General features: G+C 44.2%; 2 protein-coding genes across 3 annotated transcripts in view; one reads left to right on the top strand and one right to left on the bottom strand.

Moving 5' to 3' along the window:
• STS (steroid sulfatase (microsomal), isozyme S) overlaps positions 1-22387 on the bottom strand; it is a 181025-nt gene that overhangs the window by 158084 nt on the left and 554 nt on the right. Inside the window, exon 1 of one of the 2 annotated variants that reach the window (XM_012656841.1) lies at positions 1978-2031. The exons of the other annotated variant lie outside the window; for it this stretch is intronic. The gene's annotated coding sequence lies outside the window, so the exon portion shown is untranslated. Of the gene's footprint in view, positions 1-1977; positions 2032-22387 lie in introns of those variants that run through there. 2 annotated transcript variants of the gene reach the window in all.
• The window catches only part of HDHD1 (haloacid dehalogenase-like hydrolase domain containing 1), a 69842-nt gene continuing 49362 nt past the window's right edge, over positions 1908-22387 (top strand). The window contains exon 1 of the mRNA XM_012656842.1: positions 1908-2008. Coding sequence (XP_012512296.1) covers positions 1933-2008 — 76 coding nt within the window. The 5' untranslated portion in view covers positions 1908-1932. The remainder of the gene's footprint in view (positions 2009-22387) is intronic.

The raw sequence follows: 22387 nt of genomic DNA, 5'->3' as shown, positions 1-22387 counted from the left end.
TATGTGAACCATGTTTTCACATCTGTGGGAGCTGAAGTCCATAAGGTTCCCCAATGCATCTTTTCTGCAATTGCTGTGAGCCTCTGTTATTTCAGCAAATGGCACTGGGGCCTTTTTCCCTGATTAAAATACTCTTTCTATCTAATGAATAAACAGAAATATGAGGTTGTTACAATAGAAAAAATATAACTCTCTCATTTGTGCATTCATTTGTTTCTGGAGACTAGAAAGAAGCTAGGAGTAAGAAATGAAAAGACACCAGCCGGGAAGTACTGACATCCCACAACCACCACACCAGCATTTGTGGAATGAATCTGTTATGGGCTGAATTATGTTCCCACCAAAAATATATGTTGGGGTCCTTATCCCCTACTACCTCAGGATGTGACCTTATTTGGAAACAGGGTCTTTACAGAGGTCATCATATTAAAGTGTGGTCATTAGGGTGGTCCATAATCCAATATAACTGTTATTCTTACAAGAGGAGGAAATTTGGACCCAGAGACACACACAGAGGGAAGATGATATAACAAGAAACAGGGAAAGGACAGCCACATTTAAGCCAAGGAGAGAGGCCTGGAACAGATCCCTTCCTCACAGCCCTCAGAAAGGATGAACTCTGCTGACACTTTGATATAGGACTTCTGGCCTCCAGAATTGTAACATGATACATTTCTGTTGTTTAAGTCACCTAGTTCGTGGTACTTCTGTTACATCAGCTGCAGCAAACAGGGAAACCACGAATCGCTGCATTTGAGTTACAATCCCCTTCCTAGTTTGCTCATAAATTGCCTCCTCTGAAATCCAGTGTCCTCAAAGGGAAATTATGATTGTGTTAAATGGGGGGAAGTCTCTTACAGCACCAGCTCTAAAAATACATAATTTTACTGACTATATACTGTGCACTGGTACTAAGAGTGTCACCTGGCTCCCCTCCTATAACACCTCCATTTTACCCACCAGGAAAGTAAAACGCGGAGGCTCACTGCCTGTCACAGATGAGAAGACCCTTGCTGAATTCGTGTGTGTCCACAGCTGCCATCTATGCACTTAACCAGAAATACATCCTCATGTTTTAAAGTCTTTGGAACTTTCTCATTTGTGCTTCTCAAAGGTCTTATCTTTGTCATTAAGTGTGTATAACACTAAAGGAACACGAGATAGAATCAGGGACAAACAGGTATTTTTCTAAGAATGGGGGGAAAAAAGCTGTTCTGGTTGCATTCACAAAAGTTGGAAAAGGAAGAAAACTCAGAGCAGTCAAAAGGCAAATGAGATCTAAGAAAGCAAAAATCGCAAGACGTTTTTAAAAATTATTATTATTTAGCATCCTCTATGCGTACTCATCCTAGGGAGCAATGCACCAGCTGGGGATGCTCAAAGATACGGATGGCGAATCCTGCCTGCACCATTGCGCATGCGCCGCGCGGTTGCCCTCCCGGGTCCGCGTCCTGGTCCAGGGCAGCAGGGAGGGGAGTGGGCGAAACAGAAAGGGAATACCACCCGGGTCCGGGGGCTGGCGCTCCGGGCTCGGACGAACCCACCGGGGAACCCCGTGACCAAAGCCATTTGGCTGCATCCTGGCGGCCCGCAGTGATGACCCCCTGAGCATCCTCAAGCCGTCCTCCCCACTCCACAGCCTGTCTCACGGTCCCTCCTTTCTCATTCACGCCCTTTATCTAACTCCGAGCCATGAATATGTCCCCTAACTGGGTGCTCAGTTCTGCGCGGCCCCTGGCTGAGAGGCTTAGCCCATTTCAGGTGTGAAGTGAGGGGTGTGGTGGTGGATGCGGACAAACGTGTCGCGCCCGCCCGCACCGGAGCTCGGCTAGACGTCGGCGGCGAAGGCCCCAAGCGCGCGTGCGCGGGGTGGTTGGCTGCGCGCGCACCTCCGTTTTGCTCCCCCACCCCCTAGACCGAGAAGGCGGCACCATGGCTGCGCCCCCGCTCGCGCCCCCGCCGCGCCCCGTCACCCACCTCATCTTTGACATGGACGGCCTTCTTCTGGGTGGGTAGTCTGCGGTCGCCTCCCGTGAGGGCTGTTCAGGGCTGTTCCGGGCGGGCGTGGGGTCGGCGTCGGGGCGGGGTCCTTCAGAGCCGCGGGGTCGCGGCGGGGCAGTGTCCCGGCGGGGCCCTTCCGGCTCCCGCGCGCTCTGTCCCGGCCCGACCCCGAAGTCGGGCGGCTGCCGGCGCCCGCGGGCCCATTTCTGGGCTGACGGGCGCGCGTGGCTGCGGCGTGTACGCGGCCCCGGCGCCTGCTTCCGGTGGGCCGGCCGCGCGTGGGGCCGGAGCACGTGAGGCGCGGTCCCCCGGGGACCACCGAGCTGGCGCACCGCTCCGGTCCTCCGCGCCCTCCTTCCGGTTACCCACCCGTGCGGCCCCGCCTCAGTGTTCCCATCTGTGGAGTAGCTTCCCGGATACCTGCCCACCGGTTCCGCACTCGCTGTTGTGGGCGCGCCTGGATTATAGCATCCTACATGCTAGTGTTCCTCAACCCGGCCATTTTGCAGGTCCCCCCGCCCAGTGCGTTTGGCAATGTCTGGAGACATTTTCGGTGGCACAGCTGGAATGAAGGGGTGAAGTCACTGGTATTTAGTGGGTCCAGGCCAGGGATTCTGCGAAACTTTCTGCAGTGCACAAGAGCTCCCCATGCCACCACAAGGAATTTTCCCGTCCCAACTGTCAGCAGTGTGGAGGTGCAGAAGCCCTGCTAAGTTTCCTGGCCTCTCAGAGTGACCAACCGTGGGCATCACCTGGGTGCAGAAGCTGGGACCCCACCCCACCCCTACCTGCCCCATCAAAACCTGTATTTTAACAACACAAATGCGTGAAAGTTTGAAAAGCACTGCTGTAACGGATCTGAGGCATTAATAAATCCTCGGCAGTGTACTAAATAGTCAGATGGTCAATTCTAGTAGACAGGAACTTCACCAACAGTCAGAGATAGTCAACCCTAGTAGACGTGAACTTCACCATCTAAGAGGAATTCAAGTAGAATTCAAAGAATAAAACATTCAGTTTATAACTCAATAGAGAACTGTGCTGAACTCTCCCCAATACCACAAAAGAATTTCATTATGAAACATATGTTCTAACCTCGTACCCACCAGAAGGCTTCATAGATCTGTAAACGTGTCTGCATACTTGATGTGGACTGCTGGCCTGCTGGTTTACATCTATTGCCTCATTTCAAAACCTTGCAAGATAGGAGGAAGTATTTGCATTTGACTAATAAAAAGGAAAAAAACAAACCTTGCTGCTCAGAGAGGTAAAACTACTTGCCCAAGGTAACACAGCTAATAAGAATCCAAGCCAAGGAATAATTATGCATCGATATAGTTCTAAATATAAGTGACATTGAGCTCATCTTAAACTGTGAATATGACTGCTCCCGTTTGTCATTTCACTGGGTGGTTCAGTAGCATGATTTTTTAAAAGGCACACAAAAACCAGTCTCTTTATTGTATGGCAGAGAGATATAAAACTGCTGAATTCCAAAGGGAAAAAAAATCCCCACAGAGGTCACTAATTGGAGTGAACAGTATATACAGCTACTAAATTTGAAATTATTCAATTTCAGAAAGCTTCTGGGATTCATAAATATAGTTTGTAGATATGAATTTTCCTACTCAGGTGGTCAAGAAGTTAAATTGTCAAATAAATTCTTTACCCCCTAATGAAAGGTCCATAGAACCTGTTCTGGTAATCTCATGAATTTTAATACCAACCGAGATGTCTCATTAAAATTAAATTTATTAAACTTCTAAATGAGCTTGATGCCTAATTCTGATTCTAGAGTCACACATAGCCATGCCCTGAAGTGATGAATGTTACTTAAATGGTAATACAAGCATTGACCTGACACTGTTACCCAATCTTCCAACAGCCCGAGAATTAATGCTGTTTGGAAAGAGAAACTTAGCTCTCTTTTCCCCCTTCATTTTCTGCCCTTTTCCTCCTTTGCTGCCCTAACTCTCCTTTGAAGTGGTAGGCTTTGCAGGACTCCCTCAGAAATTCATCTTTGCTTACTCTGTTCTTTCACAAAATGTCTTATATAAAACACAGCTTTCCAGAACGTACCACTCTATCTCATTTAATCTACTAAATTAGGTCTGCTCTAATTCTTTAGCACCTCACTTCAGTATATATGTTGTTTACATAACAAAATACCATCAATTTATAATGAGTTCTTTTGTAGTAGGTCTGTTCTTCAGAATTTTGAAAGCATTTTCCAAGTAAGTTTTGTTTTTCAATGATGTAGCCCCATTACTTGAGTTCTCAAGGAAGAAGTAAAATAGAAAACAGGTAGTTTCATGGAGAATTCTTACATTACACGGAAGCTTGTTTAATCAGAGGAGAATGAGGAAGTACATGGAGATTTTAGAGGAAATGTTGACAAGAAAGAAAGGTCACTTTCTCGTGCTTTTGAAACGTATAGTGCTGTTGGTTGTCCTTTCCAACAAAAGCACTTTTGGATCCTGTTTTTCTTGACACAACGATGAATCAGCTGTGATTTAAGTAATAATTTTTTGCTCTCAAATGCCATTCAAAGAGGAAACCGTGACAAGATTTCAAGGCAGAAGAAAGATGACAAGTATTAACTACTCAGTACCTGTGTAGGAAAAATTATGTGATTTGCAAATAACTGAAATTAGGAGCACAAAAGATGGGCCCAATTTCTTTAAAAGAGAAGGAAGTTCGTTTTCCAGAGCAGCTGTCTCATAGAAATAGAAGTGAGCCAGGTAACATTTTCTGGGAGCAACTTTCAAAAAGCAAAAAGATAGAAATGGAACTGACTTGGATGATACATTTTATGTAAACTAATGCATCCAAAGTAGTATTATTCAACACATAGTCAATATAACAAAATCATTGAGATATTTAGCATTCACTTTTGATACTAGGTCCTCAAAGTATGTGTGTATTTTGTACTCACAGCACATCTCACTTTGAACTAGTCTCATTAGAAGTGCTCAATAGCCACATTTTGCGAGGGGCTACCGGCTTGGACGGTGCAGGTCTAGATTTTTGCAGAGCAGCCCACGATGTCTGCTGTTGATAATGGTGTTGGGAGGGCCAGGCAGGGGGAGGATGTTAAGTATATTCAGAATTTGGAATTTTGGAATATGTAAGATGTGCTGTATGTAAAACGTATTTTCTGGGAGTCTGATACAGTAATTATTTAAAATCCTTAAGAAAATCAGCAGAGAAAAATAAGCTGATTTTCAAATTCTTAAAAAGTCAGAAAATAATAAGGTACATCCGTGAAGGGCAAGAAGAATATTTGCAGTATTGATCATAATACGCCATGTCTCCATAAATGTACACAGACTGTAGGATTTTAATGAGTGACCAGTGAATCCTACTTCACTTTCATATAGTAGAATGAAGACCTGTTCTGTGCCTTTTCTCACTCCTGTAGCTCTCTCCTTGCCAAATAATAGCACTTGAACTGTTTAGAAGTGCCTGCTTCCCTGTCTCAGGCCATGAGACACCAGAAGGTCCTGGAGGCAGGTGTCTGTGGTGTTCACCAAGCCTAGCACCGAGGGGATTGGGGGCTCCTGAGCCAGGTGGCAGTCCTGTCCAGTGTGTGGTCAGAAGCCCACAGACAGTGTTTTGTTAACTTTCACCTAGGCTATTTCTTTAGACACTGGAATGTCTTTAAGCTGATGACAAAAATAGATTTTCCTTATATTAGTACATACCCTAGGTAAATACTCAAAAGAACCTACCAAAATGTCATTTGTCTCCATGTAATACATCTCAGATTTAAAAGTGGAGGTGATGAGATTTTCAGTGGCAATTGGTTCTTTATCACTTAATATTATTGAGTCATTCATTCCAAGTGAGGTTTCTATGAGTTTTGGCACCTTTCTCAGGAAGGTAGAGCAAAATTAAGGATCATTCTGTATGCCTCCATATGTGCTTATTGTCTAGCCTTAGAACTTGGAAAGATTCCCGTTGGAATGTGATAGTAATCGCATGCTGTTCTTTTTGGAGATAACCTCTGGCCTTCTGTCTTATGTATTGGGTCTGGTTCTGGATATCAGCAACTCTGTGGTGATAGGTTCACATTCTGTCTTTGCCCTAGCTCCCCTGGGAGCTAACAGTGCACCCTCGGGTTTTATTGCATCTTGCTAGGTGAAATTTAAGTTCTCATCCACATTTGCAAAGGAGAAAGCTGAAATTTGGAGGCCAGTGTGAGGCCTTGGGACAGAAGTGAGCTCACATGTAAGGGGCTATAACTGGCCTCATTACAGTGTCATCAATGAGTAATCTGTCGTTCCTGGGAACTGGAAAGGTTTCTGAAATGTAGCAAGCACAGAACGCCTGTGTTCATGTTAAGGGCCCAGAGTTGGAGTAAGATGCTGTATTATATGCTAGAGAAAAAGCATCAAATTGTGGACTCAGCTACCTTTGGTTGTGTTTTCTAATTAGACCTGAACCATGCCAGCCTTAAATTTGTTCTTATATTTAGTGGTTGGGTGTCCACCACAGCTATTCCTGTTTCCAGAATAATTGAGAAGGGGGTAAGATTTAAATTGAAAAATTCCACAGATAAGTTTTGTCCAGCTAACAATATAACTAAAATATGTAGCGGATTTCTGGGTGTGCAGGTGTAAAGTGTCCATTCCTACTTTCTCCTAGCTTCCCCTCCCTCACAGGGCGGTTTTATTTGGAATCTTAGCTGCACAAACTGGATGCAGGCATACCTCGGAGTACTGCGGCTTCAGTTCCAGGCCATCGCAGTAAAAAGTGAGTATCCCAATAAAGGCAGTCTGTGAATTTTTGGGTTTTTCAGTGCATGTAAAAGCTATGTTTACACTATACTCTAGCCTATTAAGTTTGCAATAGCATTAAGTCTACAAAACCAATGAACATACCTTGATATACTTGACTGCTAAAAAGTGCTAACAATCATCTGAGCCAACAAGTCATACTCTGTTTGCTGGTGGAGGCTCTTACCTCGATGTTGATGGCTGCGGACTTATCAGGGTGGTGGTTGCTGAAGCTTGGGGTGGCTGTGGCAATTTCTTAAAATAGGACAACGAATTCAGCCACATCAGTATACCCTTCCTTTTACGAAAAACTTTGTCTGTAGCACGCGATAATGCTATTTGATAGCATTTGACCCACAGCAAAACTTCTTTCAAAACTGGAATCAGTCCTCTCAAACTCTGCTGTTATTTTATCAACTAAGTTTATGAATATTCTAAATCCTTTGTTGTCATTTCAACGATTTCTGTGGCATCTTTACCAGGAGTAGATTCCTTCTCAAGACACCGCTCTTTGATCATCCATGAGAAGCAACTGCTCAGTCGTTCAGGTTTCCCCATCACATTGCAGCAATTCATTCATATCTTCAGCCCCCGCTTCTAGTTCTGATTCTCTTGCCGTTTCATCTGCATCTGCATTTAAAGTCCTCCGCTGAAATCTTGAACCCCTCAAAGTCATCCATGAGGAACCGACTTCTTCCAAACTCCTGTTACTGTCGATATCTTGATCTCCTCCAGTGAATCGTGAATGTTCTTAATGGCATCTAGAATGTGAACCCTTTCCAGAGGTTTTCAGTTTACTTTTCTCAGATCCATCGGAGGAATCACTGTCTGTAGCAGGGATAGCCTTATGAAGTGAAGTGTATTTCTTTAATAAGACTTAAAAGTTGAAATTACTCCTGGGTCCGTGGGCTGCACAACGGATGTTTTGTTAACGGGCATGAAAACAACATTAATCTCCTTGTACATCTCCATCAGAGCTCTTGGGTGACCAGGTGCATTGTCAATGAGCCTTAGTATTTTGAAAGGAATCTTTTTTTCTGAGCAGTAGGTTTCGACAGTGGACTTTAAATATTCAGTAAACCATGCTGTAAATAGATGTGCTGTCACCCAGACTATGTTGTTCCATTTGTAGAGTACAGGCAGAGTTGATTTAGCATAATTCTTCAGGGCCCTAGGATTTTTGGAATCGTAAATGTTTATTGGCTTTAACTTAAAGTCACCAGCTGCGTTAACCCCTAACAACAGAGTCAGCCCATCCTTTGAAGCCAGGCATTGAATTTTCCTGTCTAGCTATGAAATTCCTAGATGGTATCTTCCTCCCATAGAAGACTGTTTCATCTTTGTTGAAAATTTGTCAGTTAGTGTAGCCACCTTTGTCAGTAATCTTAGCTGAATCTACATCAACGGTTGCTGCTTGACCTTGCAATTCTATGTTACGGAGCCAGCTTCTTTTTTTAAACCTCTTGAACCAACCTCTGCTAGGTTCAGACTTTTCTTCTGCAGCTTCGTTACCTCTTTCTTTCAGCCTTCATAGAATTGAGGAGAGTTAGGGCCTTGCTCTGGATTAGGCTCTGGTTTAAGGAAATGTTGTGGCTGGTTTGATCTTCTATCCTGACCACTCACGCTTTATCTATATCAGCAATGAGGCTGTTTTGCTTTCTTATCATTCATGTGTTCACTGGAATAGCACTTTAATTTCTTTCAAGAACTTTTCCTTTGCATTCGCAGCTTAGCTGACAGGGTGCAAGAGGCCTAGTTTTTGCCTTATCTCAGCTTTCAGTGTACCTTCCTCACTAAGCTTAATCATTTCTAGCTTTTGATTTAAAGTGAGAGATTAATGACTCTTCCTTCCATGTGAACACTTAGAGGCCATTGTAGGGTTGGTCTGATTTCAATATTGTTGTATATCAGGGCATAGGGAGGAGAGATAGAGACATGGTGAACAGCTGATCCGTGGAGCAGTCAGAACATGCACACCTTCATTGATGAAGTTTGCTGTCTCATGTGGGTGCAGTTCATTGCACCCCAAAATAATTACAATAGTAATATCAAAGATCACCGAACACAGGTCACCATAACAGATATAACAAAACAGTTTGAAATGTTGCGAAAATTACCGAAATGTGACACAAACAGAAAGTGAGCATATGCTGTTAGAAAAATGGCGGTGATAGGCTTGCTTTACACAGGGTCGCCAAAACCTTCAGTAGGTAAGAACCACAGTATCCGTGAAGCACAATAAATACAGAATGTCTGCGTAATTATGGGAGTGTAATCATCAGGGTTTTTTTTAAGAACTGATTTCTTCTTGTTCCTTTTCCTTGAAAAGTTGTGTGTTAGAGATTATTTGGTCTTTTATATCTTTGTGATTATTTACTCTTTACGCTGATTTTATTTTTTTAAACTACTATAATTTAAATACTAGTTATTTTCTGTCATTTATCAGGGATAGATAGAGATGTTAAAGCACTGTAGCAGAGCAGGGTAGGTAATACCTCCTAAGAAATGCCCCCGGAAAGCACTCCCTATATAGATGCCCAGGTGACATGTCAGACCTTTTCATGTGGTTTGTCAAATGTGATTGATACACATCCCGTAGCTGGAAAATACAATAGTGTTATCCTAGGATGAATTACATTTGTCAAAGTTCCTACCGTCAACTATAAGTGAATACCAATGTCTAATAATTGCAGCATTTAATATAGTAAAAGTTTCATTTAATTGTGTTGAAATGGTGAGGGGCAGCCTTGATATTTGTGGTGCAGATATTTGTGGTTTAAAATTGCCGTGTTGGTGCTTAAAGAGAATTTTCTTGAAAACATAATAATTCCAATGCATGCATTTTTCCTGTGTAAGACCACAAGAAGGAAAACATTTTCTTTCCTTTGGCTTTGCAAAGGAGGACCATGCTTGTAGCTCCTCTTAACAGCTTTTAAGCAATTTGGCAGGTACATAACCACCTTCCCTTGTCCTCCTCCGTCCCCTGCCTCCCTGGGGGCCTTTGCTGTGATGCTGCAGGTCCGCAGCTGAGATCCTGGGTGCAGCGTGCTGCGTGGCGAGGTGCTCGTGCATGGGATGGGGTAGTCCCTCTTCACTGTCCTTGCGTGAGGGGTGTTCCATGGCATTGCTGGTGGCGCCTGGCTGGGCCTGCGAGTCCGCTTGACTCCTCCTAGCCTGGGAGCCGGGCTGAGTTGGCATGCTCTTTGTGATCAGTGATGCTCTATTTTAAAAATGCTGCGGATGACACAGCTATTCAGGGACAGATAGACTGTCCAGTCTGTCTGTGAAGTGAGAGGAAATGAGCATAGTTTGCACATCTAATAAGCCTATCTGAAGCTTCGAGACAGAAGCCAAAGTGAGCACCAGCTTCCCTCCCATTAGTGTGGCCCCTCGCATGTGGAAGAGAAGTGGGTGGTTCCTGCTGAGACCTGTACAGTGTCCGCTGTCTAGACCTGCACTGTCCTTGCAGCCCGCCTCTCTGCCGGGATGGGAACGTCTGTATCTGCACTACTGCAGATGGGAGCCACGGCTGGAGACCAGGCCCCCCAATGTGGCCCGTGCACCTGAGGCACTGAACTTTTCACAGTATTTCCGTTTATTTAACTTGGATTTAAACAGCCCCCTGTGGCTATCGCCACCAGAGCGTACACATCTCTGGAGGAGTGTGTTCATCATTCGTCTGTTCAGAAAATACCGTGCTAGGTATGGTAGGGGTGTCAAAATTAGTCTCTCCCTTTAGGGATCTTGGAGTCCAGGTGGGACCTAAAACAGGATTCGGGAAATCGATGAATAATTGCAGGTGATTACATGGTAAGGGCGTGCTAGTGACAGAGCAATATTTTGGCCTGAAATCACGCTGGGAGTGGGTGAGGATATTGTCAAACATAGACAGGAGCCGAGAAGAGAAATGGATATTCCAGGCCAGGAGAAGGAATGGCTGAGCAGTACGCATGTTTTCTAAAGCAGAGGAGGGATTGTTTTTTATCATGCAAAAACTTTATGTATATATGTATGTATGAATGAATGAATGGGACGAGCTGTCATTCTGTCGCCCTGGCTAGAGTGCAGTGGCATCATCATAGCTCACTACAGCCTCAAACTCCTGAGCTCAGGTGGTCCTCCTGCCTCAGCCTCCCAAGTAGCTGGACTACAGGCACCACCACACCCAGCTAATTTTTCTACTTTTTGTAGAGACAGGGTCTTGCTCATGCTCAGGCTGGTCTCGAACTCCTGTCCTTAAGCCATCCTCCCGCCTCGGCCTCCCAAAATGTTAGGATTATAGACATGATCCACCACACCCAGCCAAGCAAAGACTTTCTATAATATTTTTAAAAAAGAAAAGAGATCTTACTTAACGACTACATTGTAACGTCAAGGCTGAGATTGCTCCAGTGTTTCACAAGCTAGTTTGCAGTTGGTAGTTGTGTCCCTTTAGCCTGTTTTAAACCAGAAAATCCAACCCCACTTCACAGCCGTAGACCTTGCATTTTTCTCCATGGCACTGACTTTCAGAAGAGCCTGGGACAGTTATCATGAGAATGTCCTACATTCGGGATTTACCTGGTTGTTTCCACATGGTGCCATGTTATTTGTTCTTCTAGCCCCTGTATTTCCTCTAGTCTAGAAATGATGCCCAGCACCTCAGTTGGACTCAGGTTCGCAGCCACTTCTGGCAAGAATAATACTGCGTCCCCTCATCACCTTCTTGGGGAGATGTTCATGTGTGGTCAGTGTGAGGTCAGTCGCCTCATGAGGTCAGTCGTCCCAGCCCTGCTGAGTAGTCTGGTCCTCAAGAAAGTTGTCGAGCCAACGCTTGTCTTCTGTGGTGGCGCCTGGGACGTTTGGTGAGAAGTCCAGCTGCAGGGGGTGGCTGTCTTGCCTGCACATGTGGATGGCCTGAGCCTTCAGGCAGGAAGTTGAGGCAGTGGGCAGCAGAGGTGTGCCCTGCGCTGCTGCTGTTGAAGAGAGGATACCCAGGAACTGCGGAGGGTTGAAACAGCATGCGTTCCTCTGCTGCATGCAATGGGACTCAGGAGAGAAAGAGCAGCCCTGCAGGTCGTACGGTTTTTTAGTTCTGCCTAAAGGAGATCGCGTGCTGTGATCTCTCTGAGCAGCGCTTGCTGGTCAGATCTGAGGACACTCAGAGCTTCGGCATAGGACGCATAGATTATTCAGAGCAGGTGCCATTGCCCACACCGTCTGCTTTTGAAAAGTAAACTTAAGGGTTCAGACTGAGGCACTGTGGAGTCCTACTTCTGTAAACCTTACTCATCACACAAAGCAATACTTAGATCCTTAAAAGAGATAAGATACTTGATTTCTAAACACCATGCCCAACGAAAGGAGCCGAGACCCTGAGGAGACCTGGCTGATCCCGGGTCCGGGGCCAGAAAGGTTGCAAGATGAGCACAGAGCACCTTTTTGTGCCAGAATGCAGGGAAGACAGTTTGTAATCAAAAGAATAATGACTATAATAGAGTATAATACTCTGAATTAAAAAAAAAGAAGTCTGTGTGTCACGATCCTAAAGATAAAGAGAGAGGTGGTGAAATATCGCAGGAAAAGCAGGGCCACACCTCTCTAGTTTAAAAGAGGCTAAAGGGACATAACAACCAATTTCAACAGGCCTTAATTGGGGGGAAAGATCTATAAAAGACATTTCCAGGACGTTGGAGGCTTAGCAAAATAAAAAATAATCAGACTGAAGACCATGTTAATATCTGGCCCAAGGCCCTTACTGCACTGTTTAACGTGATTTTGTAAAAGACACTTAATCATCTGAATATGTTACGCTGCCCTTCCTTATACCATTAGTGTTTATCATTAGATCAGACAGAGTCATGTCCCCACCTAGAGGATGGTACTTCTGAAGAACTTAGGATCCTTGTACGATCGCATCTGTAATAGTGCGTAATAAACGCAGTGTACCTGTTGCTGTATTTATTGTGCCTATCACCTGGGAGCAGTTGGTGTCCTGATTTAAAGGATGTACTGGCTTATCTGTCTTTCCGCTTCCATTCTCAGGCAAACTTGTGAAAAAGCTGGCTTCATTCACTGTCCCTGCTCCCTCATGTCCCATCTCCTCCCTGCACGCTGGCTTTCCAGCCCTGCCACGCAGGGAAACTGTTCTGATGTTGCTAGGAACGTTATGGTGTCTTTTTCTTATATGTCCAGCACTTCCAGCTTCCTTTGGCGCTTTCCATTTTCCCCTTGGACATGATTCTTCCTGGCTTTACAGATAGCTCCCCTTCTGACCTCCTCATCCCTGTCTCTTCCTTTTGCATCTGTTTGGAGTCCCTGTGACTTCAAGCCCTCTTCTGTCTCGTGGAGGCCTCTTCCGCACTGTGGCTTCAGCACATGCTTGTGCTCTGATGATGCCCTGACCTCCATTGCCGATCCTCTCCTCTCTCTCGAGTTCCCATCCACGTTTCCCAGTGACCGCTGGCCCTTCCTGCCCAAGTGTTCCCGAGGCAGCCCCGAAGCCCGTGTTCGAAACAGCCTCTGCTTCTCTGCCAGATTGGCCCCTCTCCTGTGTTCCGCACATGGGCAGGTGACACTGAGAGCCACACATGCAGAAGCCGGAAGTCATCTTTCCATCTCAATTCCTTACCTCCCACCCTGCACATTCCAAGCACTTATTTATACATATTTCCAAGCCACTTTTGTGTCATTCCAGCCGCTGGCTCTTTCTCCAGGCTCTCAGGCTTTTTCCTGATCTCATAATGATATTCATTGAGAACCTTCACCGTGCGCGGTTCTGTTGGTTGCCTGCAGAAGGATCCGTGGCGGCTCTCGGGCTTTGGTGCTCACCAGGGTGGGGTTGCAGACAGTTCTGCAGCCCAGGTGTCTTTGCGTGAAGGCGGCTTTGGGGAGAGGTACCAGGGAAATTTTGGTTGTTTTTCCTCCTAGTGTATTTTTCTAGATTCTTTTGTCAAAGGTCATAAACTGGTCCTTAAGTATTTTTCAAGAGAAGGATTGTTCATGTAGATAAAAATAACCTTGGACTTTGTGCTGTCAGTGCTGCCCTCTCCTGCGTGTTGGTCTTTCTGTGCTGGGTTCTGCAGTCTGAGTGCAAGCCTGTGAGTTATCCCTGGGTGTGACTGTATGACTTGTTCTTTTCTGAAAGCTCCAGCCCTATCTTAGCCCAAGTCTTGTTAAACCAGTTGTGTTGACCTTACCCACTTAGAGCAACCTGATAAAGGCATTTAAAGTCTCCCCCTTACAAGTCCGTGGAGCAATACAGGTAGCCAACGATTAGAGGCAGTCACAGTAAGTGGCCTGATGCTCCACGTGTTTAGGTGGGTCTGTTCAGATGGCTGAAGGCAGGTGGCACTTTCTGCTGCGGAGAGTTTGGGGAGAGAGCTCTAAGTTCAAAAGGAAAACAAGCATGACAAGATGGATCCATGAGGACACTTGAGGAGAGGTGGCAATGTTTGGGGTACTCCTAAACCCCAGTTCATGAACCGCAGAGACTTATACAATGGGTCCTCCAGCTGCCAGGTATGGAGAGGACTGCAGCGAATGAACACAACACCATCCCTGCCCTCCAGGGGACGGGGTCAAGGATGCCATGGGGCCTGTGTTGGGGAGAGGTAGACGTGTTCTGTCCCACTGCTTTGTCGTTTTCTGCTAGAGAGAGGACTTTGTTTCCTTGGGAGCCGGGAAGAGGAGGTTGGCGGGTGAGATGTGCCTCACAGAAGAGCACATGCATCCCCAGTGAGCTGCGGGGGAGAGTTGGGAGTCGGTTAGGTGGAGGAGGAAAGGCTTAGGTACTCGGGCCAGGAGGACGTGTGTGCAAAGGTAAAAGAGCAGGGCGTGGGGCAGAAATGGCCTGTGCATGCCTCGGGTGGAGGTTACTGGGTGAGCAACATGGCAGAAAGGCATGCCAGGGGCAGGGACGCTGAGGAATTCAGATCTTATCTCCTGGGTGTCATTGTGCAGCCTAGCGAGGAGAGGGTATGTGGAAAGGTGTTTCTGATGACGTGGACGGTTAAAACCTGGACAGTGGAGACTGGCCGGAAGGCTGTTGCAATTGTCCAGGTGAACGATATGAGAGCGTTGTGAGTTTCCCACAAACTGGAGGGCTTTAGACAACAGAAGGTTATTCTCTTCCAGTTCCAGAGGCCAGAAGTCTGAAATCAAGGTGTCCTCAGGCAGAGCCACACTCCCTCTGCAGGCTGCAGGGGAGGGTCCCTGCGTGGCCTGTGGCTGTGTCACGCCAGCCTCAGCTTCTCTTCACACGGCCCTCTCTCTCTGTGTCTCCTAGGGAGCCCCACCATTAGACTTGGGCCCCAATCAGATAACAGAATGATCTCTTCTCCAGATCCTTCATCCCATCTGCAAAGACCCTTTCTCCAAATAAGGTCCCATTCACAGGTCCTGGGGATTAGGACGTGGACACATCTTTTGGGGGGTCACCATTTGGCCCACTGCAAGGACCTGCAGGGTGGGAATGACAGGAAGAGGAGAAGCCTGCTTCAGAGGCTGTTCTGCTGACGGCTGGGTGTAGAGGGATGAGAGGAAGAAGGCGCGTGGCCTGGATTTCTGTCTGCCTGGGCGAGTAGCAGTGGCTTGCTCTGAGGCTGAGACTAGAGGGAGTGGCTGAGCTTGAGACAGGGTGAGTTCTGTTTTAGGAACTCGGACACTTAGAGTTTGAGGTGACTGAAAGTCTGGACCTCTCTTAGGTCAGTGTGGCGGATGGAAACTACCATGATTTCCCATTTAAATCACAAAACTCAAGGTACTGTCATCCCACAAACACACTGAAATAGGCGTCCATCCACCTAGGCCCATGTCTGGACAGTGACAGTACCTGGAGACCATTTTAAAGTTATATTTTGAAGTCCCCTTCCCCATAAATAATGTGCACAGACACACACAGAGTTGGATAGGTGTAGGAAGGGTCTGGAAATTTAGCTGTATTGACTTATGCTCACCATGTTTTGTGCTTGTTTTTCTTTTTCTTTTTTTGTTTTTTGTGCATGGAAGTAGCAACAACCTCCCTAGGAAGCCAGGAGGAGAAAGCTCCACCTGGCAAGAGGGGGCGGCTCTGGGGCCTCCGTCATTCTCTGGTCAGCCCGATTCCAGTTTAGGGTTAATCTTTGTGGGCTCAGGTGTGAGAGAAGTTACATCTTTGAAGTCCTTTTATTCCATTCCCTTCTCCTTGCCCCTGGTTCCTGCTCAGTTGCAAATATCAGGGAGAAGGAGAGGGCGCAGTCCACCTCCAGGAAGGAGGTGCACCATGGGGTGCACCACGGTTGCTAATAGAGGAGTTGGTTTTCCAGACAAGGGAGAGGAAGGAAGTGCTTTGTAGTAAACGCTGGAGTCCCTCACCATGCCCGGGATAAACCTGGAGCATGACCGTAAGTCCAGGGAGTTATACAGTAAAATACTAATAACAAGTAAGTGGTACTTCCTGGAGAGGCGGTAGTGACTGGCCACTGTGTCTGCATCTCATTCCTCTTTTCCGCAGGTGACATTCCCTGGGCTGGGTGGAAGGCGCGTGATGCTCTGTCCCCCACTCTGCAGGGGGTGGGAGCAAAACCTGAGCAAACAGCAGGTTCCAGAATGTGTCCTGCACCAAGGCTTGGATCTGGGCCTATTGTGTTGACTTTTGAAGGCTCAACACGATGTGTTTACTCATAGAGAAGCCCCAATTAATAAATATGTATTTGAATGAACAAATATGTGTTACATGACAGTGGGAGTGGATGGAGCCCGTATGTACATCAGATCCCCTTCTCTCCACACTTCAAGTTCGATACAGTGCAGGCAATATGGAACTATAAAGTGGAAAGGAAGGAGGAGTATTGTTTTGTGTGTGCCCTGTGATCTTTAAGTGTTATTAAACGTTGTTAATTAAATGCCGCGGTATAACTAATTATATCCCGGCACCTCTTTCCCATATCTTTGCATTCTCTAATTACGTTCAAAGCAGTGGTTGCCAGAACTGCCGACGGCTGACTCTTCTCTGTCCTGTCTTCTCCCGTGAGGACTGTGTTTTAACTTGCAATTTCACCTGCAGGAGCTTATAGTCCAGCTGCATTTAAATACTATTATATTTGATGAGCAGTAAGAGAATAGAAAGATTATGGGGGCTTGGGCTGGAGATTTATATAATCCCATATATAGATACATGAATTCTTGAATATTTATGGAATGGTCATGCCAGGTCCCGCTGTTGCGTGTGATGGCTGCCTGAGTTTTGTCCACATCATCATTTATTAGCATCCACACTAGAGTGTAAACGAAGGGCCTGAAATAGTTTCGGTGTGCAGTACTTAGATAGGTAGAACACATTTCCCCAGACGGAAATGTTAAAAAATAGACGTTAGATGCCCAGACCCATATTCAGAAAACTGTTCATGTACCTGCAGAGCTGTCATGGTTCTGAATGTCCTTGACCACCTCTTATATATTATGGTAAACTTTGTTTGGGTACCAACTTGGAATGCCAGGGACGTAATTCTGCCCAGGGCAGAGGCTCTCTTGCTGGTCCTACTGGGTCCCAGCGGTTTCTAGTCCCTGCTTTTCTGATACGCTGGCACGCGCAGGGACGGCGTGTTACGAGTGCCTGATGTTGTTGATGGGACTTGCCTCTGTATGCTTTAGTTTTAAAAATTTATGAACGATTCAAATAGAGATTCAAAAACTTTTTCATTCCCTAAACTTTTAATTTCTGCTTACTCTGTTTATAAATCCAGTAAATTTTAACAGTTACTATTTAGAGGCCATAACAGTGACTTCATTTACAAATTTTTTATAAACTTCACCTTTATATTTGTTAAGCCATACTTATACAACTAATATATTTTATTTCTTTGTGGAGTACTTAAGTTGTCTAAATTAAGAATTGAAACCTTTTAAATAGTCAGTGATTACTTGAAGCCTAAATAAGTGAAGTTTATAAAAATGATGAACCTAAAGTTCTTAATGTTCCAATAGAGTTCCAATGATGTCTTAAATTGCAAGTGTATATAATTCAGGTATGCGTTTAAACATTTATTCATAGCATTACCACCTTCGTAGGCCAGATTTAATTAAAGAGTACAGGTAATAAAATAAGTAACACAGAAAATGCATTCAGCAGTCCTGCTTCTCTTAAACATCTCTCTAAATGTTCTGGGAGTTGAGAGATGTCTGTCTATTAAGGAAAACAGTTCTCCTCCTAGGTACCTCCAGTTTCCAGCCAGGTAATTAGATTTTTCATGTCATAAGATATGTAAATTTCTTTCCACCCAAATCCAATAATCTTTGAACTTGACAAGAATTCTGCATTCTTTCATTATACTTCCTGAGTCAGTGCAAGTCCTAGGGACAGCTATTAAAAGGATATCTGATTGAATTGTGAATATCTTTCATGTAGTTTGTCTGACTTACTTACAATAACACCTCATAAGGCCTGACATAGTTAGAAAATGAACACTGAGCTGGCCTTAATTATGTGTCTGCCGAGCCCCTACCTGTTCAAAGAAAAGGCAGTCTCTCACCAGCTGTCCTTCCCTGGTAATCGGAGCTGTGGAATAAAGGTCAGTTGCTCTTTGAGAACGTGAGTGAACATCTCTGCCTCCTAATCCTGCAGAGCCTCCATGTATGGAAGGCTTGGTAGACTGAGTTATGCCTGTGGTTACCAAGCTATGCCTCTTTTTGTCAATAGAACTCCCAGTACTTTTGAGTACCAGAAGTATACTCTGCGTAGAAGGGAACCACACTGTATGCTTTTCGGTTGGCTCTTTTCAGAAATCTTAGGTAGAATTAAAATCTGAGATCTATGAACCAATTTATGTATTTTATGCAAATATGTTCTTTAAAAAAGTATCTTGATCCTTATTTCTTAGTGATCTTCCACATCCCTTCTCTATGTTAAGATAACCCCTTTCCTGTAACAAACGAGACATACAGGGATAATTTTAACTGGCTGCTCTTGCCTTTTATGAAAAGAAAGACCGAGTCGTTGGAGATTTGTAACCCAGTGTCATGGGCTGAATTGTGCCCTCACAAAATTCATATGTTGAAGCTCTGACCCCCCAGGACCTCTGAATATGACTGTGTTTTGAGACAGGGACTTCAAAGAGGTGATTAAGGTAGAATGAGGTCACTAGGGTGGGCCCTGATTCAGTAGGACTGGTGTCCTTATAAGAAGAGGAGATGAGGTCACAGACACACACACAGGGACAACCACAGGGGGACCCAGGGAGAAGGTGATCATCTATAAGCCAAGGAGAGAGGCCTCAGGAGAAACCAATCCTGTGGACCCCTTTATCTCCAACTTCCAGCCTTCAGGACTGTGAGGGAATACGTTTCTGTTGCTTAAGCAGCCTGGAATATGCTGTTTTTGTTATGTCGACCCTAGCAGACTAATACTCCCAGGAATTTAACATTTTTGATTCTGTGAAGGGATCAAGCTATCTGGACCAATGTTTTACAGATTTTCTGAGCAAACCTATCAGTGAAAGGCCCAGGCCTGTCCAGTTATTGTGTGAGCTGGCAAGATTACCAAGGAGGTTTCTCCAATCTTAACTCCTGTCATCTTTTTACAGCTGAGTTTTCTGACATTCTTCCACCCCACTGATGTAAAATAATAAGTGAATGTAACAGCTGAAGGAATATGCTTGTGATGTGACCACCTATGTGCTTCTCGAGAAGAGGAGCACTTTGTACTGTTTATCGCCGTTTTCATTTTTAATGTGTTTCCTAGATTTCGTAATTTACATTGCCCTAAATTTAAAGAAAAAATGTAATTCTGACATTGTCTCCTTACTCATGCATGCATCCCTGGTGGTGATTCCCAGCAGGCCGTCAACAGGGGCTGCCAACAGTGAGGATAGACATGGAAGGGTGGCAGACGGCCCCTGAAGACACCCTGAAGGACAGAAGCAGTTGAGTTTGGGTGTCGACGGTCATCTTTAAATAATACCTTTGTGCATGTTGTGGGGGGCAGTTGCTGGTTTTCCTGTATTCAAAAGGTGTAGGGATGTGTGAATTCAGCATTCATCCATAAAGCCTGGGACACTGGGAAACCAGCCCTGGAGAGGGTTTGGACAAAGGCACATCCATCCAGAGCTCTATAAAAGTTGAGTTGAATTTAAGTTGTTGGTATTAGCTAAATGGGAGTGTCATAGTGTGTCAATATGAAATGGGAAACTCACGTTATAAACAGTGATTAGCGAGATTTATACATGTGTGATTATACTGTAGCAGTAATGAAGGCCCAGCGTGCTATTTGTTAATGAACTGGTGGACTGCGTCAGGGACGTTGTCACACATGGTCCTGCAAACCCTGCCTATAGTTCTCACTGACCTTCTGTTGTGAATGAAGCCTTAGAAAAGGTTTATTCTTATGTTTGTGTTTTGGATATGTTCGAGACTAATTGTGCAGAAGCCCATTTAGGTAAAAAAAAAAAAAAAAAAAAGATAACGTTTTTTAATGCATTCGTTTTCTATTGCTGCCATAACAACCAACCATAAACTGAGGCCTAAACCACAGATTGATGATGTTGCAGTTCCGAGGTCGGAAGTCTCAACGCCAGTCTCTAAGTCAAGGTCAAGCTGTCGGCAGGACAGCTGCTTCCTTTTTGAGGCCCTAGGGGAGAATCTTTTCTTGCCTTTTCCAGCAGTGAGAGGCCACCCGCATTTATTCCCTGGCTTATCTTCAAAGCTAGCTGCGTTTGCCTCTCTGACCATTTGTTCTTAATGTAGGCATTTGTGGCCACAGACATCCCTCCAAGCACTGCTTTCTTGCATCCCATAAGTGCTGGTATCCTGTACTTTCATTTTCATTCAAAGCATCTTCTAATTTCTCTCATGATTTCTTCTTTGACTCATGAATATTCAGGAGTGTATTGTTTAATTGTCACATCATTTATGAATTTCCCAAATTTTCTTCTGTTATTGATTTCTAATTTCATTTCGTTGTTGAATGGGGAAGTACTTTGTGTGATTTTAGTTCTTTGTAAATTTATCGAGACTTGTCTACCATATGACTTACCCTGAAGAATTTTCCATGTGCACTTGAGAATAATGTATATTCTGTTATTGTTGGGTGGTGTGTTCCATAGATGTCTGTGAAGTTTAGTTGGTTTACAATGTTTTAAGTGGTTTAAGTCAAGTCTTGTATTTCTTTCTTAATCTTCAGTCTTTTTGTTCTATCCATTATCAAACGTAGTATTGAAGTCTCCAGCTACTATTGTAGAATCGGTTCTCTCTCCCTTCAGTTTTGTCATTGTCTGTTTCATGTATTTGGGGGCTCTGGTTAGGTTCATATGTGTTTATAATCATTGCATCTTCTTGATGGACTGACCCTTTTATCACTATAAAATGTTTCTATTAAAACTTTTGGGGTTTTTTTCTAGTAAAAAATGTTTGTCTTAATTCTACTTTGATATTACTATAGCCACTCCAGCTCTCTTTCAGCTTCTGTTGACATGGAATATCTTTTCCATCCTTTTACTTTCAACCTTTTTGTGCCATTGGATCTGAAGTGTCTCTCTTATAGACAGCATATAGTTGTATCATTTTTTTGTGTGTGTTTTTAAATCCATTCCACCATTCTCTACCTTTTAATTAGAGTGATCCATTTACATAAAACACCATTTTTGGTAAGGCAGGATTTATGTGGCATTTTCTTATATGTTTTCTTTCCTGTTTTTTTTATTCCTTCATTATTGCCTTTTTCTACTTTAGATATTTTGAATGTACCAATTCTTTTATCACTTCTTTTACTTCTATTTTTGAGTTACTTTCCAAGTGGTTGTGCTATGGATTATGATAAACATCTTAACCAATTTATTTTACATAGTTCACAAAACCTTTGGTCCTAGTGGGTCCATTCCCTCCCCCTTTTCTTTATGCTGTTGTTGTCATACACATTACATCTTTATACCTTGTATGTCCATCATGAGAGATTTGTAAGTATTGTTTCAAGCATTCTTTTTAAGCCAGAAGGAAAAAAAGATTTACAAACTAAAAATACATTTATACTATTTTTTTTGTGTCTCCCAAGGGGCAAAATCAGTGCCCAATTATGGACCATTGAATTAAGGTATTACAAAAACAGTGGTATAGCATCACTATTTTTTATCTTATTTTAAAGTAACTTGGAACAATTTAGAAAGATTATTCAAGACATTTTTGAATTGGTTATTGGATTATGAACCAAAAAAATTCATGTTTAAACAATGTTGCATTTTTAAGTGTGGCCAATCCAGGCTTGATGATATTTTCCAAAACAAAAAATAACGTTAAAATCTATAACAATTTTAGGGATAAGTATGACCTCAAGTTAGAACTTTTTTTTTTTTTTTGATTCCTTAATCTCTATCTAAATATTGAAAGCAACGTTGATTGAGATACATGCAAACCCATGAGGTTATTCTAGTAACGATCTTAAGTGAAGTTGACCTGGGGGGAAAGTCTTTTCAGAGAAAGTTGCATGTAATCTGAGATCTAGCATGCTGAGTCAGGACAGTCTTTATAAATCATCTCTAACACCCAGAGCGATGCCAGGACAGGTGTTGGCCCTGGAAAAAGGCTCAGCACCTTGACTCTTGCCCATGGAGCCCCCGTTAAAAATGGGAGGTGGGAGAAGGAAGACAAATCTGTTATTTCAT

This window comes from Propithecus coquereli, unplaced genomic scaffold (genome assembly GCF_000956105.1).
Source record: "Propithecus coquereli isolate 6110/MARCELLA unplaced genomic scaffold, Pcoq_1.0 Scaffold52, whole genome shotgun sequence".
Lineage (NCBI taxonomy): Eukaryota > Metazoa > Chordata > Mammalia > Primates > Indriidae > Propithecus > Propithecus coquereli.
Note: the sequence above shows the minus strand (reverse complement) of the source record. Positions and strands in the feature narration are given on the sequence as shown.